The 17,656-nt window shown below is 42.7% G+C and overlaps 1 protein-coding gene across 5 annotated transcripts in view; it reads left to right on the forward strand.

Moving 5' to 3' along the window:
• Window positions 1–17,656, forward strand: part of FLNB (filamin B) — an 86,523-nt gene that overhangs the window by 36,331 nt on the left and 32,536 nt on the right. For all 5 annotated transcript variants that reach the window (XM_083727109.1, XM_083727108.1, XM_083727110.1 and 2 more), the window contains 13 exons: window positions 97–234; window positions 1,805–1,931; window positions 2,993–3,129; window positions 3,755–3,948; window positions 4,349–4,462; window positions 5,271–5,414; window positions 6,432–6,555; window positions 6,907–7,067; window positions 8,514–8,604; window positions 9,058–9,227; window positions 12,717–12,834; window positions 14,920–15,182; window positions 16,511–17,108. In XM_083727109.1, coding sequence (XP_083583235.1) covers window positions 97–234; window positions 1,805–1,931; window positions 2,993–3,129; window positions 3,755–3,948; window positions 4,349–4,462; window positions 5,271–5,414; window positions 6,432–6,555; window positions 6,907–7,067; window positions 8,514–8,604; window positions 9,058–9,227; window positions 12,717–12,834; window positions 14,920–15,182; window positions 16,511–17,108 — 2,379 coding nt within the window. The remainder of the gene's footprint in view (window positions 1–96; window positions 235–1,804; window positions 1,932–2,992; window positions 3,130–3,754; window positions 3,949–4,348; window positions 4,463–5,270; window positions 5,415–6,431; window positions 6,556–6,906; window positions 7,068–8,513; window positions 8,605–9,057; window positions 9,228–12,716; window positions 12,835–14,919; window positions 15,183–16,510; window positions 17,109–17,656) is intronic.

Here is a 17,656-nt window from a genome sequence, read left to right on the forward strand (position 1 = left end):
AGCAAGCTGAGAAAACCGTTCCAGACTAGCTTGGCTAAGTTAAATATCTCTAGGAATCAAAGGCTGTATTGATGTCTGTCTGCAATTCGCTTGCAGCGTGCAATCCAAATGCCTGCCGTGCCAGTGGTAGAGGCCTCCAACCTAAAGGAGTTCGGATCAGAGAAACCGCAGACTTCAAGGTTGATACTAAAGCCGCAGGGAGTGGAGATATCCATGTGGCAATAAAAGGACCAAGTAAGTGCTCGGCTTCTTAGCATTGCTGGGGCTTTGGGGTGGGGCCAGGGAAGTTTGCAAAGGGCTTAAAAGTGTAATCCATCGGCTTGTGATTCTGGTATCTGTATGTTGACTTTATCCCCTGGGGAAACTCCAGAAGTGAAATGGAGCAGCTCTTTTCTCTCTCATATCTAATTGCACAAGAGGAGACTCGGTAAACATGGCTGGAAATTTGAAATGACTGGTTCTTTGGGTGTGATAACTGCCTTGTTTACCTGTTTATACAGAAGTAATCTGAGCTGTGCAACTGCTTTAGTGGGTTTGGAAAGGCTTGAACTTTTACTTCAGTATCTATGGTGCAAAGCTCTTGGACAAAAGGGTGTGTGTGTAGCAAAAAAACGTTCAGTAATAATGTTTCATGACAACATTGCTCAAGAAATGTGAAGCAAACATGCAAAAGGGGAAGAAAGGTTAGGCCAAACTAGACAGGAGGGTATCAGGTGCCTGCATTTCTTTGCTTATCTGCCTGAATGGAATATAAATAAGAGACTGTCTGTGTCAAACTGATAACCAAATGAGATGTGTGGCTGAGGAGTTCCCCTCTGTTTCAGAAGTAGTTTACCTGGGGAAGTGTAAATACTGGAAACTAATGGAACTTGTATTAATTGTTTGAAATACTCCTCAGCTGCTTGAGATAACTTGGACATGATCCGTGAATTTTTATGCAACTTGACTGTTTCAGGATTTCAGACCGTCATTCTTTTCCTTGTCTCAGACTTGGTAAAAAGATAAGTGAAACTTAGCAGTTCAGGATACTACATTTTACACATTTTTGGGAGTTCTGACCTTAAAGATGGGTACTCAAAATTGAACCCCAGGATCATTTTCCCTCTGCTTCGCTTTGGCAAGTTAATGCTCCATTCAGGAGTCATAATGGACAGAAAGTCCCCCACTGGCTTGCTGATCTTATGGCAGACACCCTTTTCTACTCCTGGATCACAGTACGCCTTGAAATAGATGCAGGGCTTTGTTACCTTCTGGCCCCAGATCAAAAAGAATGGCAATCCTTTTCAGCCCTGTACAAATTGGTGGAGATTCTGGTGGGCCTCTTGCGAGCTGTAATGTGCTTAAAGCGTTGGCTACGGCAGGGTTGCCAACTGTGCACTGTTAAAGACAATAGTCTTGTATCAACAAACTTAGGCATATTTAGACTGTTGCAGGAAAATTAAATCAAGTAAGCATTCCCCAAATACTTGTGGTCATGAGGTCTGATGAAGCTTAAGCTTCCCTTGTTTTAACATGACACGCATAATTCTTTAGACTAAGGAATAACATAAGGGAATGAGTTAAGCGGGGTAACGTAACACTTTCACTCATCGATCTCTTCTGGAAATATTTATGCCATCTTTCTTGCATGACAACTTGGAGGCCATTTCTCCTCCTTGCAAACTATTTCTGGTTGGGGGGGGGGGAATGACTTCATTCTTAGCAATTTTTCTTAAAATACTGGAAAGGGGCAAAATTGCCTGTAACCAGAGGATTGAGGCTGTAACTATGAAAGGCTAATGCTAGATTGATGATATTTCTGCAGAAGGTCTGGAGGAACTTGTGAAACAAAAGGAGTATGTGGATGGTGTGTATGCTTTTGAATACTATCCAGTAACTCCAGGAAAATACATTGTGACAATCTCATGGGGAGGCCACAACATCCCTAAAAGGTGAGTTGGAACATCCATTTCAGGTTTGTTTGTTTTTAGCACTGGATGTGTATTCCCTACCAAACATGTTGGAACTGCTTAAGTTTCCACATCTGCCCAGAGCAAATTAACGGATGGTAGTACTGTTGTTCGGTCCCAGCTCCTGCCCACCTAGCAGTTCAAAAGCATGTCAAGTGCAAGTAGATAAATAGGTACCACTTCTGGTTCACCAGAAACAGCTTAGTCATGCTGGCCACATGACCCGGAAGCTGTCTGTGGACAAACACCGGCTCCCTTGGCCTATAGAGCGAGGTGAGCACGCAACCCCAGAGTCATCCGCGACTGGACTTAACGGTCAGGGGTACCTTTACCTTTTAGTGTCTAGTACAAGGGTACTACCCTGTTTGGACAAATTGTATATTTCAATTTCTGAAGAGGTGGACTTATGTCTGCTGCATTAAAACCAAATCCTGTGGCACCTTAAAGGCCAACAAACTATTGTGGCACAAGCTTTCATCTGTATTTCTAGGTATCGGATTACTATTCGGTAGCACCAAGATTATTCAGATTTTATCTAAAGAGTGGAATTTTAATGTAGGCAACCTTTGGAATATCTGCCGTATTTTAATTTTCATTGGTCCCCGTCTGTTTTCCAAGTGATGCACCACATAGAGGTTAGGCTCCCGCTTCATCTATCTGTAGCTCCCGGACTTTTAGCTGGACAGAGGTGATTGCACAGTAAGCTCTGCCTTGTTCTGGATTCAGGCTGTAACTGGAATCGTTGACAGTGTAGGGAAGGATAGTGGTGACCATTGTTGCTTTCAGTCCCAAGCTTTTCCTAGAGTCCCAGGTGCATCATATCCTTCCTCTCCCTACCCAATCTACCTGATCTGATTCCAGTGGCAGAAATGGAAAAGAAAGGAAGAGATTTTTTGAAGTCTGGATCCAACCCAGGAGGCGCTTACAAAAATGCATGAGGACAATGTTTCTAGTTAGCTACATCCCTGTAGCTCTACTTGAGCCCATCTTTAGTATCTGATATTAATTACTCCTAATCCTGCTTTCTGGTGTTTCTGTCATAGCCCATTTGAAGTTCAAGTAGGCCCTGAACCTGGTCCTCAGAAAGTAAGAGCCTGGGGGCCCGGCCTTCATGAAGGCATTGTTGGTAAATCTGCCGACTTTGTGGTAGAATCCATTGGCCCAGAAGTTGGATCCTTAGGTAAGAACTTGCCTGGCTTGCCCTGCTTTGCTAAATGGTTATTGCATTTATGTGATGCCTAGCTAACTTCACATGGAGAAAGTATCTCAAGATCACAATATGATTTTGTGACAGTTACAATGTCTCTGGTAACTTCATTATTGACCCTGCCTTTTAGCAGGCCCCAGTGCTATAACACCAAGGGGAAGTACTTTTAAAATTAATTAGTACATTTATAAGCCATTTTTTCCTCCTACAAGCTCAAGTTGGCAGACATTAGTTTTCTTTGTCCCACTTTCACCCCACTCTAACTTCACAACAACCCTGTGAGGCTGAGAGACTGTGACTAGCCCCAAGGCCACCCAGTCCAGCCCTCTAACCACAACACTAAACTGGCTTCTGACATAAGTAATGAGAAATTCAGCACACGGCCCCTGAAGCACAGTAACTGCAGTGAGTTTTCTGGTTTGCTTTGCAATAGATGGTTTCAGTTCACATAAGGGTTACCTCAAACAAACCTGCTTAACAGGCTTTAATGCTGTGAATTTAAAAAATGGTTTTGAACAGGCAACCAAAGGTCTTTGAGTCCTACTAGCTAAAGCATGGCACCTCTTAACAGCACTGCTAACATGTTTGCTTCTTTTAGGTTTTGCCATTGAAGGCCCATCTCAAGCCAAAATTGAATGTGATGATCAGAACGATGGCTCGTGTGATGTGAAATACTGGCCCAAAGAGCCTGGCGAATATGCCGTTCACATCATGTGCGATGACGAAGATATCAAAGACAGCCCCTACATGGCGTTCATCCAGCCTGCTTCTCCAGGCTTCAACTCTGACAAGGCAAGTATCTGAGGAGCTGCCTCTCTCTCTCAAAAAAGCTGTTAATCTGTCAGCCTTCTGTATAAACTGTGCTAGATGGTATTCACGGTCAGGATTTAGCCCCAATTTAAAGGAAACTCACGGCAACACCAGATATGAGTCTGTCCCAGGTTAGAAGTTCATTACAGGAGAAACTCCTTCCATTGAGGACTGTTGTAAATTTAGGCACTAGTACATGTATGCTTTGCATTGTGAGATGTTCCCAGGAACATCAAGTGGAAAACTATTTATTTTAGCAGTGACATGCAAGGTATATCCAGGTATCTCACTCAAACAAACTTCGGGCATTGTAGTCTGAGCTATTAACAACCTGTAAAGGTATGTTGACATATTCTCTTATGTTTCTGCTGATCTTTCTTAGGTAAAAGCTTACGGTCCAGGGCTGGAGCGGACTGGCTGCATTGTGAACAACCCTGCAGAGTTTACAGTTGACACAAAGGAAGCTGGGAGTGCCCCTCTGAGGATCTATGCACAGGTAAGGTTCAGAGTTCCAGGCTGCATTTGCTTCTCACTAAGTCATCTGGAACTGTAGCCTTGGAATTGTGTTCAGAAGTTGGGAGTTTTCTTCTTAAGGGTATTAGTCTGACGGGCAGAAATACTTAAGATGCCATATGGCCACAGACAGGCATCACAGGATGCTGGTCTTGATGGTCCATTAGCTTAGTCCTGGCACTTGCCATATTGGCGAGTGTGACTATGCCCTGAGCCCAAGTCCTTATAAGATACAGGATCAGGTTTATTCCTTGATAGGAAAGAATTGCACTATTGGTCTTGTCAGCTTGTCCATGTTACCCAGGTCGTTGCTGGTATGTGGTTCTAGCAACACTTGTTAGTGTGAATTTGGTCCTAAGTGGGAGTGGCTGATATTACAATCTGCCTGCTCTGTGAAATCTAGCTATAGCCTGTAGGATTAAAGTGGAGCAAGTTTTATGGCTCTTTACATGGTGGTAGAGAAGAGAAAGCAGGAAGGGCTTCCATCACTTACCAATACTGTAGATTGGAAGGTAAACAAAACACTTCTTCGTCCTCTATACCTGTGTTGTGTTCTTGCCTACAAAAGGTTTATACATTCTATGTACCGTTAGAACATACGGTGCCACAAGGTATTGGAAGATGTTCTGCATGGAAGTCTTAAATGCTGACCAGTAAGCTTGCACTAAAGAATCTTGACTCGCCATCATTTGTGGTAAAACCAGCAGTGATAGGATTCCAGAACCATGTCGGTCTGTATGTCGCCCCTCTTAAGAGGATCTACATTCTTCCTTTTTTTTTTTTTTTAACAGGATGCAGAAGGGAATCCTATTGACATCCAAATGAAAAGCAAGCCGGATGGTATCTATGCCTGCTCTTACAATCCAACAAAACCAATCAAGCACACACTTGCTCTTACTTGGGGAGGAGCTAATGTGCCCAATAGTCCTTACAGGGTAAGTTTTAAAAGCAGCTCAGTAGCTGCAGCTCTTTATCCTCCAGTTGTAGCATGTCTTACCATGTCTTATGCACAAACCTTTGCTTATGTTAACTGGCATTTAGTTGGTAGTATTACACTAAGCCCAGAGGTGGAAAACTGGATCCATCTGGCAGGCTGGATCTTTATCTTCCTCACCTGCTTGCAGGCCAAGTTTGACAAGTGCCACCCGCCTGTCAGTCAACTGATACCAGGTGACCAGTTTCTTTAAAAGAAAAACGTGCTTGCAAGACCCAACAGAGCAGTGCCTGAAAATTCCGTTTCAGCCCTATTCCCCAAGCACCCTCGACATCATACGAGGCTGTAGGGCAGGTCTGTGTGGTTTAGGCCAAAATGGCCTTGTAGGCCAAATGGAGAAGCCTGGTGGGTCTGATTTGGATGTTCTCCACCACTGCTGTAACCAAAAGTTCAGTCGCTTTGTGCCATTGTTGCACATCTTTATGTGCCAGGCAAAAATATTCCTCTTTACCGAGGCCTTTGGCCATTAAACAATCTATGGCCTGTTAAAGCTTGGGTGGGGAAAACTGTTATGATTATTTTATTATTATGCTGTTTGCCATTATGTTTTTTATTAAGTATTTATAATTATGCTCTGTAAAATGTGTTCTTAATGTTGTGCACCATCCTAGGATCTTTTGATAAAGGTGGTATATAAATTGAAATAATAATTAATAATGCACCATTAAAGATGTAAATGAGATTAGGAAAAGTTATGACCATAAAATAAAGCAGATTCAGAAATACTCATGTTTTCTGGTCCTCTCAGTTCTTAAATCCATTTTTAACTTTGGGGTTGCCTCAGGTTTTGTTATCTTATATTTAGGTTCCTGTTCATGATTTTATTTTGTCTCTGCATTGTCGAATACTTACTGTAAGCCTTCCCTTTTATGGAGTGGCATACAAATGTTGTAATAAATACAGGGCTTGTGTAATCAAAGTGGCTCCTCCTTTAATTTGATGAAATGTTCCCCCCTAGGTCCAGATTGGGCAAGGCAGTCATCCCCAGAAGGTGAAAGTTATTGGACCCGGGGTGGAGAGAACTGGTCTGAAAGCCAATGAACCTACTCACTTCACAGTAGACTGCACAGAGGCAGGAGAAGGTAAAACCAGAATCACTAACACCGTTAGCCTAAGCTCTGTTTGCTGCTGTTCCAGTGGAACTGTTCTAGAAAGAAATGTGCAAATAGAAGTGGCTGACAAAGCTGTTATGTCTGTGTAAATGTGTTAAGCAGGAGTAGAGAGCCTTGGGCTCTCAAGATGTTGCTAAAATGCAACTCCTATCAGCTTTAGCAAACATGACCAATGGCCGGGGGTAGTTTGTGGTTGGTAGTTCAACAACATCTGGAGGGCCTAGGGTTCTCCATACTGCGCGTCAAGCCACAACTACTGATACAAGGGAGCAATTGTGAAGTCATTTTACTAACAAATTGATACTTTTGTTTTCTTCCTAGGTGATGTCAGTGTGGGCATTAAATGTGATGCTCACGTACTGAGTGAAGAAGAGCAGGACATAGACTTTGGCATCATACATAATGCTAATGATACATTCACAGTTAAATACACACCCCCTGCAGCTGGGCGTTACACTGTCAAAGTGCTGTTTGCTGGAGAGGTATGTAGTTATGATGGTGGAGGGGGGAGTTGAGATGCCATTTTATATTGCTCTCTGGTTAGCTGAAGCTTCTGTATGTATGACATTATTGTATGGCTGATTTATTTTTAAGCTCTGTTTCACGTCTCACAAAGGTTCACACCTGAAGGTCCTCAGGGTGGTTTATGACGAACAGCAATTATAAAAACGTATCTGATAATATATAGAGATGGTTGTAGCAGATAAAAAAACACTTAATGGGCTCTTGATTTCATGTTCTGCAGTTGTTTCTGACTCCCTTGCAGTTGTCACTGGTCAGCTTGCTCTTTAGAAATGAAACTTATTTAATGCACAGATAATACAAAAATGGATAATAAATTTGATGTACTCTTGCTCTGTGGCCAAGGGCTGATTGTAGTCGGAACTGATTCCAAACAAAAGTCCTTACAAGTTTCTCATTTTGCATCAGTTAAATAAAAATTTAGGGCACTTCTGTAAGGCACACACCAAGAAATAGGAATGCTTGTTAAACAGATGGCAGAAAAGGTACCGTGCAAAGCATCATTTCTGCTCTGTATGGAACTGTGGCATTTGCTTGAATGACAACTTGAAATGTTGCATGATATGTGCATTTAGGCCAATGGTGGTCTAAGCAGGATCAGCATTTGCCTTTTGATCTTCTGGAGCAGAAGGTTAGATTAATATTGAGGTTTCTGAGTACACACAAAGAGTTGATTACAGTGGTAAAAGGTAAAGGTAAAGGTACCCCTGCCCGTACGGGCCAGTCTTGACAGACTCTGGGGTTATGCGCCCATCTCACTTAAGAGGCCAGGGGCCAGCGCTGTCCGGAGACACTTCCGGGTCACGTGGCCAGCGTGACATCGCTGCTCTGGCGAGCCAGAGCTGCACACGGAAACGCCGTTTACCTTCCCGCTGGTAAGCGGTCCCTATTTATCTACTTGCACCCGGGGGTGCTTTTGAACTGCTAGGTTGGCAGGCGCTGGGACCGAGCAACGGGAGCGCACCCCGCTGCGGGGATTCGAATCGCCGACCTTTCGATTACAGTGGTACCTCTGGTTAAATACTTAATTCGTTCCGGAGGTCCATACTTAACTTGAAACTGTCCTTAACCTGAAGCACCACTTTAGCTAATGGGGCCTCCTGCTGCCGGAACACGATTTCTGTTCTCATCCTGAAGCAAAGTTCTTAACCTGAGGTACTATTTCTGGGTTAGCAGTCTGTAACCTGAAGCATATGTACTTAAGGCGGTCTCTGCCCAAAAAGTTGATTTTATTTTGGTATTCTTTGTAAATAGAAGGAAGTCAATAACTTCATAGTCTGGTGTATGTTTGAATATATATATTTTGGAAAGATGCCCCGGGTGTATCATGAGCTAGTTCTTCTTGTATTTTCTTACTTGAAAAGAAAACTTACATTGAAACAAAGCTTTTTTTTTTTGTCTTGAAGGAAATCCCTACAAGCCCTTTCAGAGTGAAAGTGGAACCATCACATGATGCAAGCAAGGTGAAGGCTGAAGGGCCTGGACTAAGTAAAACAGGTGAGGGTTCTTCTTAACTTGGTGAGTGTGGAAGTTTGTCATGATAGCTGTTTACTTGTTTCTTTTGTCTTCATATTAAAACAGAGCAATACCCAGTTTGCGCATACTCCTTGTGCAATGGACTCCCACTTAAGCAGAAGGGACTTCCTTTTCCTCTCCTCCCTCGCAGCTCCTTGCATGTGTCCAAATCCAAAATGTGTTCTTTAGCCTTAGGGGACTGCAGTGGGAAGGAGAAGGAAGGGGAAATCCACTAGGACACTGTTGGATCTCACCTATACAATTCTGTATTTAGGAGAGATCAGTCCATTGATACAAAAAAACTTAATCACAAAGAGTTCAGTTTGGTATTAGCCTGGCGTCTTCATTCTGTTAAAAGAAAAAGAAAGCATGGCACACCTTCTTTCTGAATATGCCTTAAGGGGTGATGATGTTCTACTTTTTCCTCCTACTTAGGTGTGGAAAATGGGAAGCCAACACATTTCACCGTGTTCACAAAAGGTGCTGGAAAAGCCCCTCTGGATGTTCAGTTCAGTGGACCGATGGCAGGAGATGCTGTCAAAGATTTGGACATAATTGACAACTATGATTATTCACACACCGTAAGATACACTCCAGTACAGCAGGTAGGATTTCCTATAAGAGGTATTAATGTGATCTCTTCTGTCTAATGGCTTAGCCCCAGGCAGCATGATAGCAGCAGGACCAGAGGAGGAGACCGTGATCTCCTCTCCCAGGGATGGTTTGGCTGAACTGTCACTTTATGTTCAAAATGATGTTACGAAGCTGCAACTTTCATTTTTGCCCCTAGTAGTTTAAGTATAGTGACTGCTGTGTAATCCTGCTCTTCTTGTGATCCCTTCCTGGTTTCTGCACTGCCGGGCATCTGTATTGGTCCATTGATACAGGTGGTCTTTCATCTAAGCCATGTTCATTTTTATACCGAGATGATCCTTTGGGTATTTTGTGCAACTTTTAGGTGTCCATAATTTGGAGTAGCTGGGTTCTATAGGCTTTTGTTTTAGTTGGATCTCGGTAGCAGAAACTTCAATGCCAGCTTTCTCTTTGGCATGCCACTCGTGACACTGGCTGGTGTAAATAGAACTGGAGTTTATGACTTCGGAAAAGAGTGGTGCTGTGTACTATCCTCCAGCAACTTGCAGCAAGCTTGCAAGTGGTGAGGTGCATTTGAGGGACTGTCTTCAAAATATGGCTGACGCTTGTTGAATGTGTTCTTTGGAGGCCAGTTAACTGTTCCTGGCTTGCTTACACCTCAGAAAGTACTAATTTTTTCCTATGCTTACCAAATCCAAGATACACACGGATGACAGCTAAGCCATTTTACGCTTGATTCCTTACAGAATTGTAGAATTGTGGTTTCTACCCATTTGCATAGAGCCTTGTTTGTAAATGCTTCCTCGCATAAAAAGTTCACTGCATCCCAAGAACATCCCTGCTGGTTCAGGCCAAAGGCCTGTTTCGTCCAACATCCTGTTCTCACAGTGGCTGCAAATGGGACTTGAGTACAACAGCACTTTCCACAATTCAGATTTCTAGCAACTGGTATTCAGAAGCATGATGACGTTGACAGTGTAGGCAGTACCTAGCCATTGTGGCTAGCGGCCAAGAATAGCCTCATCGTCCTTTAAAGTTATCCATGTTGTGTGTCATAAACTAGCACATTTAGGAGAAGACTACACTGGACCTTAACTCACAGGTGATGTTGAATTATTTTGTGCAGGGAGCCTCTTCTGCATGGAGAGCATTCAAAAATGCGACCTGCTTTCTGGGTACAGTGTAGAATATTTGGCCCATGGGCTCCCAGCTTAGATAAAGGAAGTGGAGATAAACTCAGGAAACTGAACGCTGGCATTCTGCCAGCATTCTGTCGGGGGTTGAAAATTATAGTAGGTGGTGGCACTGTTGAGAAATACTGCCATATTTGAACACTGCACCATATGTACATTGCATTTTTGAAGCAAACGTTGATAGAGGTTCTGGAGGGGGAAGGGGAGAGCAAGCTGGTTAAAGTGAATAAGGGGTGGAGTAAGCAAACATTGCAGTCTGCTCTTTTGCTCTGTCAGTCTGTAAACATAGCAGTGACAAATACTACTTATCAAACATTAAACTGCTCCAGGCCCTGTGAAAATGTAACTTCCATTCCCAAATGCCTTATCCAAGGGATTAATTTCCAGAACTGCCGCATTATATGCACCTTAGTCACAGGGAGTTAACATGCTATGCTTTGCTGGCCCGTGCCCAACTAGCTTAACTGAAAAATCTGAATTTCAAAGTCTCTTCTCTATAGCCAGCCTCTGTTCCTTCAAATTTATTAGTGTTCTACAGCAAATGAACAAAGGGAGGCTGAAGATTCTGGATGCATTAATCTTGTGCCCATATGGGAGCATTGCAGACGAATGCATGGCAGTTTCTAGGCAGCAAATGCTTCGTTTCTTGGCACCTAATTTAGCTGTTTTACAGAATCAAAAGTGAAGTAGACCATCTGTCTTGTGGTGTTAATAGGTGCAGCTCAGACTGTAACGGACGAATGGGAAATGGGGAAAGCAGGTTGCAGCCAACGTATGGGTGGCCTGTTTTGATGTTGGAAATACCTTAGATACAGAATGTTGGATTTTGAATGGGCTTGGTCTGTTAGGTTTAAACTATTGGAGTTTAAAGGTTTTATCAACTGAAGATTTCGTACATTTTCATTACTGGAGGTCCCCCCCCCTTCCTGTATCTCTTATTTGTAGATTATAAATTTGATAGTTACGGACTTGAGAGTGTACATATCCACATTATACACAGTGTAGACATCCATGTAGAGGTCAGGAGGGTGGCAACACAAGAATGGGCCTTCTCTGTAGTGGCTTCCTGTCTGTGGAATGCTCTCCCCAGGGAAGTTCGCCAGGCACATTCACTATACATCTTTAGGCACCAGACAAAAACATTCCTCTTCAACCAGGCCTTTGCCTGACCTGACATCATATACCCTTTTTAAAATGCTGGCTCTTTTCTGGGGGTGGGGGGATATCTGGTTTTTGTTTTGATTTTATGTAAGTGATTTTTAATGTGAACCGCCCTGAGACCTTCAGGTATAGGGCAGTATAAAAAGGCAAAGGACCCCTGACAGTTAAGTCCAGTCGTGAATGACTCTGGGGTTGTGGTGCTCATCTCGCTTTATTGGCCGAGAGAGCCGGCGTACAGCTTCCAGGTCATGTAGCCAGCATGACTAAGCCGCTTCTGGTGAACCAGAGCAGCGCATGGAAATGCTGTTTACCTTCCTGCTGGAGCGGTACCTATTTATCCACTTGCACTTTGACGTGCTTTTGAACTGCTAGGTTGGCAGGAGCTGGGACCAAGCAACGGGAGCTCACCCCGTCACAGGGATTCAAACCGCCGATCTTCTTATTGGCAAGCCCTAGGCTCAGTGGTTTAGACCACAGCGCCACCTGCATCCCTATAGGGCGGTATGGAAATAAAATAAAACTGTAGAGGACTCCAACAGTATTTTTACACATCTATAAGGAGGATAAAACAGGAAACCTTAACCTGCAGAGTAGTCATGTTATTTCTGATGTTTTGCCTAGTATTAAGCCCTTGCAGATTAACTGTAATTAACTGATTTACAGTATCCTTGGTTCAAAAACTTGTATTTTGTTGAAACTTGTAAAAAATAGATTAGTTTGAAACACAGTAGGCTTAAGAGTGAAGCTAGCAAAATACGGGTCCTTATAGGGCATGACTGGGCACAATTTCATCTGTAACAGGGCAGAGCATCTTGGTATCCTAGTAAAAACATGGTAGTATTTTAGCCTTTAAATGCAGAACTTCTAAAAGCTTCATGCCAAGGCTGCATCTGCACAAAACGTGCCAATTGGGATTTCTCCTACCAGTTATTTACTTGCCTCTACAACTTTGCTTGTATATACTGCCGAACAATTTTAAGTAGAACTCTGGAGGTTTGGGATAAGCTTTTGCTTCCTGGTGTCTGAAGATATGCATGATGCAGTATTAGGGGGCAGTTGTATGTCAGACTCTGCTGCTGTAGTTTCTGGCTTGTAGCAAATATCAAAATAAGAAACAACGTTTTCCATTCTGTCCAATCTCTCTAGGGTAGCATGAATGTTCAAGTGAGCTATGGTGGTGATCCCATCCCCAGGAGTCCTTTCACTGTAGGTGTTGCTGCTCCACTTGACCTAAGCAAAATTAAAGTTAATGGCCTGGAAAACAGTAAGTAACTTAAGTAACGTGAGCTTTTCTTTTCTTTTTTTAAACTTGTGTACAAAATAAACTTACCTGGAATGGAGGTCAAGATGCCAGTAGACACCTGAATTGACAGATACCACTGTTTTGTGTGTTGTGTAGAACTTCTGAGTTTGTTCAAACCTGAGAATTTTGGGTGGAGAAGGGTGTATGTATATGTTCTCGCTGTTAAACTGAAATTTGGCCGTTCTCTGCTTTGGAAAGAGCAGCCCATTTAAGGCAAGTACTTGAAGCGAGAGTTCTGCCTGTATTGGCAATAAAAGAAGTTGCGAGCTTAAAGGTCAGCAATTGACCTAGGACTTTCCTTGGATAAGTCCTGTTCAGTACCCAAAATGTGGGGTAAAGAAAAAAAGTAAGGCATTGAAGATTTCCTGAGTTCCGCCCATTAACCATGGGGAAACAGGAATCCTTCTGGTTCTAAACCCTTCACCAAACCTTCCTGTATGATGTTTGCTCTTGCTAAAATGTTGGTTGGATACACTGAGATAATAGTTTGGAAGGTAGTTCCCATTTTCATCTACTCCCCATCTGCAGTCTCCTATGCTACTTCAGGCAGTATTTCCTTGGAATTGGGGTTCCAGGAGTAAAGTGGAGAGGCAGGACAATAGGAAACAGCATTCCATGGACAGAGGGCTGCTCATGGGTTGGATCCAAAGCATGCTTTATTTTTTAAAATGGATACACTGAGGGTTATGCAGAATTTTAGGTTGGTGATCATGTAGCATTCCAGATCCCATTTGATGACTTTCTGGAACATAGATGTGGAGATGATACGTTTTGCTCTGCTACAGGCATAGGCAAACTCAGCCCTCCAGATATTTTGGGTCTACAACTCCCATCATCCCTGACCACTGGTCCTGTTAGCTAGGGATGATGGGAGTTGTAGTCCTAAAAAATCTGGAGGGCCGAGTTTGCCTATGCCTGCTTTACCACTTTTCTAAGCCATTCCTTGAGTTGATTGACTTTTAAAGAAGGTGCGTTTGTGTTCTAGTGTTCTTAGTGCACAAAATTGGAAGACATAAAAAATCCCAACTATAAATGAGTGGCAATCTAAATTATTTGATTATATAGAATTGGCAAAAATGATACAGAAAATAAGAAACCAAAAAGGTACAAAGTTTAATAATGAATGGAATAAATTTATGACATATATTGAAACAGATGTAAAAAACCTAAAAATCACAGTAGGCTCGATATAACGCTTGTGACGTAAAGAGTTTTAAGAAAACAAAACTGCTGATAGAAAACTTCTTGTAACATATTCCGAAACCGAGTTGAAGGGAAGTCAATTATTGTTGTGTGATTTAGTTATTTAGTTACTGTAAGTTTAATTTGTTGGTGTCTTATGTTATGTAATGTTTTTCTTCTTTTTTTGCTGTTTTTTGTGTTTTGTTTGTCTTTTTTGTTGTTTTAATGTTTGGTGTTGTATAATGAATTGAAACTAATAATAAAAAAATAAAAATAAAGAAGGTGCGTTTGAATTTTAAGAACTTGAAAGACCTTCAGGCTCCTGAAGGGAGTGTTCTACTATGAAATACATTGAGCTACAATAAAGAGTTTTGCATCAGTGAGCACTGGACCTTAGGTTAACCAAATATTAAACTACCTTCTCCATTCTAGACTTCACATGGCACAATAATATTATGGTGAGGCAATGTGAAAATGGTCTATATAAAAAAAAGTACCTTTAAAAAAAAGTTCTCACCCTGTATGTTGTGTCATGTGACTGTTTTAAACACCAATTGCTCTCTGTCAATTCCCCCCCCCCCCAAAAAAAAACCCACACCTTTCATGGCAATATTGGCACAGAGCAAAATCCTGAATGTTTCAAAATGAGTGTGTCCCAGTGAGCTACAGGGGCAAGTCTCCGTTCTACTGAGTTAACTCTGGGGTTGGCTTGCAAAATGAAATAGTAACTGTACATATTTTGGAATGTACAGTCTCCCTATGTCGTTGTATTGATAGCCAGTATGAATTTTGTTCTGAATATGACCTATGGTCAGTGTAGAGAAAGAGAACCTGCCATAACTGAGTCTCCTTTCCTTTCTGAAGGAGTCGAAGTAGGGAAGGATCAAGAATTTCTAATTGATTCGAAAGGCGCTGGTGGACAGGGCAAACTCGATGTGAACATTTTCAGCCCCAGCAAGCAAGCCGTGCCATGTCTTGTGGAGCCTGTAGTAGGCAAAGAGTGCAGCACTGCAAAGTATATCCCACGGGAGGAGGGCCTTTATCTAGTTGATGTAAATTATGATGGGAATCCAGTCCCAGGAAGCCCTTACGCTGTGGAAGCCACTCTGCCACCAGATCCTTCCAAGGTAAGCTGTTGCTAACCCTTGCTACATGGTTGGGTGAGATTTGGATGCTTCCATTGCTTGGCAAGTTGTGATGTATGTGCATTGCACCATTGAAAAGTGTGACAAATGTTATCTTTTAGCAGAAGCCCTTAGAAGCAAATTTGGGGCATGGGCCCACAGACATAGATGTGCATTTGCTAACCTTACTTGAGTTTGAATTCAAATTTCACAGAAACTTAAGCTTATTAACCACCCAAATTATTTAATTTGCACCCTCTCAGATCACCCCAGAGCACTTCCTTTTCAGTTAATTTGACCCAGTTTCCTAGCAGAGCCTCCTTCAAATCAAATTGCCCTTATGCTATCCCCATTCATTACTCCTTAAAATAGTCTATTGATATTTATCCCCCACCATTCAATTTCCCTCAAATTCATTATGGACTCAGAAATGTTCCAAAAGAGGCACAGTAGTAGCCATGGGCCTTAATTGTTTTCTCTCTTGGCGTTGTCATATATTACAAATTGGTAAATTTGTTAGATTGTGCAGTGAGTTGATATAAGACATTACAATTTACTCAGAATTATTTTGGATCATCTGTGATTACGCATTAATGTCAGGCATTTTGGTAACGATCTAAGCTTCTACGTTATTTTAATGCATGTTGAGCCTTGTAATAGCTGGCAGGATTAAAAGGCCTATTTCTTTCGTAGTTCCTGTTGAAGAAATGTTGGCAATTTCTGAAGAAGTTAATGATAAATCACATGGGACCGTTTTAGCTCTTGTTTTCTTTTGTGCTGATTGGGTCAACTCTCTTGCTTTCAAAACAGATTAGATTAATGAGAATCAAGTTGGCGGCAATATGCTAATTAGGCCAACTGTTGTGCAATGTCGCTACGTTTTCAAAATCGAAGAAAAAAATGTTGAGCTTGAAATCTTGCTGACTTGTGATAACGATAACTTGTGATAGTGATGATAACAGTAACTTTGAACAGTAGAAATACTGTTTGGTTCTTATACATCTATTTAGTGACTGCAGACCACTAACATAAGACAACCCTGGAACTGGCTCTGATCCCTTCCTGGTTAAATACAGTGGTACCTCGGGTTACATATGCTTCAGGTTACAGACTCCGGTAACCCAGAAATAGTACCTCGGGTTAAGAACTTTGCTTCAGGATGACAACAGAAATCGTGCTTTGGCGGCGTGGCGGCAGCAGGAGGCCCCATTAGCTAAAGTGGTGCTTCAGGTTAAGAACAGTTTCAGGTTAAGAACGGACCTCCGGAATGAATTAAGTACTTAACTCGAGGTACCACAATACTTAATTCAGCACTTTCCTGTCCTTCCCAGGTGAGAGCCTATGGTGCAGGTCTTCAAGGAGGCCTTGTTGGAAAGCCTGCTGAATTCACAATAGACACCAAAGGAGCTGGAACTGGTGGTCTGGGGTTGACAGTCGAAGGCCCGTGCGAAGCCAAGATAGAATGTTCCGATAATGGGGACGGCACTTGCTCAGTCTCCTACCTGCCTACGAAACCTGGCGAATACCTTGTGAACATCCTCTTTGAAGACGTCCATATTCCTGGCTCTCCTTTCAGAGCAGACGTTGAAATGCCGTTTGACGCTTCTAAAGTAGTCGCCACAGGCCCTGGGCTTGAACGTGGCAAAGTGGGGGAAGCAGGCTTGCTACATGTAGACTGCTCAGAAGCTGGGCCTGGGACTCTGGGTATGGAAGCTGTGTCTGATTCTGGCTCCAAGGCAGATGTCGAGGTTCAGGATAACAAGGATGGAACCTACGCAGTTACATACGTCCCCCTTTCTGCAGGGATGTACACACTCAAGATGAAATACGGCGGAGAACCAGTGCCAAACTTCCCTGCACGGGTCAAAGTTGATCCGGCTGTGGACACAAGTCAAGTCAAAGTGTTTGGGCCAGGAATTGAAGGAAAAGGTATGCCTCCCTTAGTTTCTTTTTAGGTTTGTAGCACTTGTAGAATCTAGTTGGAAGGTACCCAAGAGTCATCTAGTCCAACCCCCTGCAGTGCAGGAATCTCAGCTAGAGCATCCATGACAGATGACCATCCAACCTCTGTTTAAAAACCTCCAAGGAAAGAGAGTCCACCACCTCTCATGGGAGACTGTTCCACTGCCAAACAGCTCTTACTGTCAGAAAGTTTTCCTGAATGTTTAGTTGGAATCTCCTTTCTTGCAACTTTGAAGCCATTGGTTCAAGTCCTGCCCTCCAGAGCAGGAGAAAACTAGCATGCTCCCTCCTCCATGTGATGGCCCTTAAGATATTTGAAGATGGCTATCATATCTCCTCCCAGTCTCCTCTTTTCCTGGCTAAACATACTCAGCTCCTTCAAGTGCTCCTCATAAGTCTTAGTTTCCATACCCTTGATCATCTTGGTTGCCCTCCTCTGCACACGTTCCAGCTTGTCAACATCCTTCTTGAATTGTGGTGCCCAGAATTGCACACAAAATTCCAAGTGTGATCTG

This window comes from Podarcis gaigeae (genome assembly GCF_964106915.1).
Source record: "Podarcis gaigeae genome assembly, chromosome: 2".
NCBI classification, from domain to species: Eukaryota; Metazoa; Chordata; class Lepidosauria; order Squamata; family Lacertidae; genus Podarcis; species Podarcis gaigeae.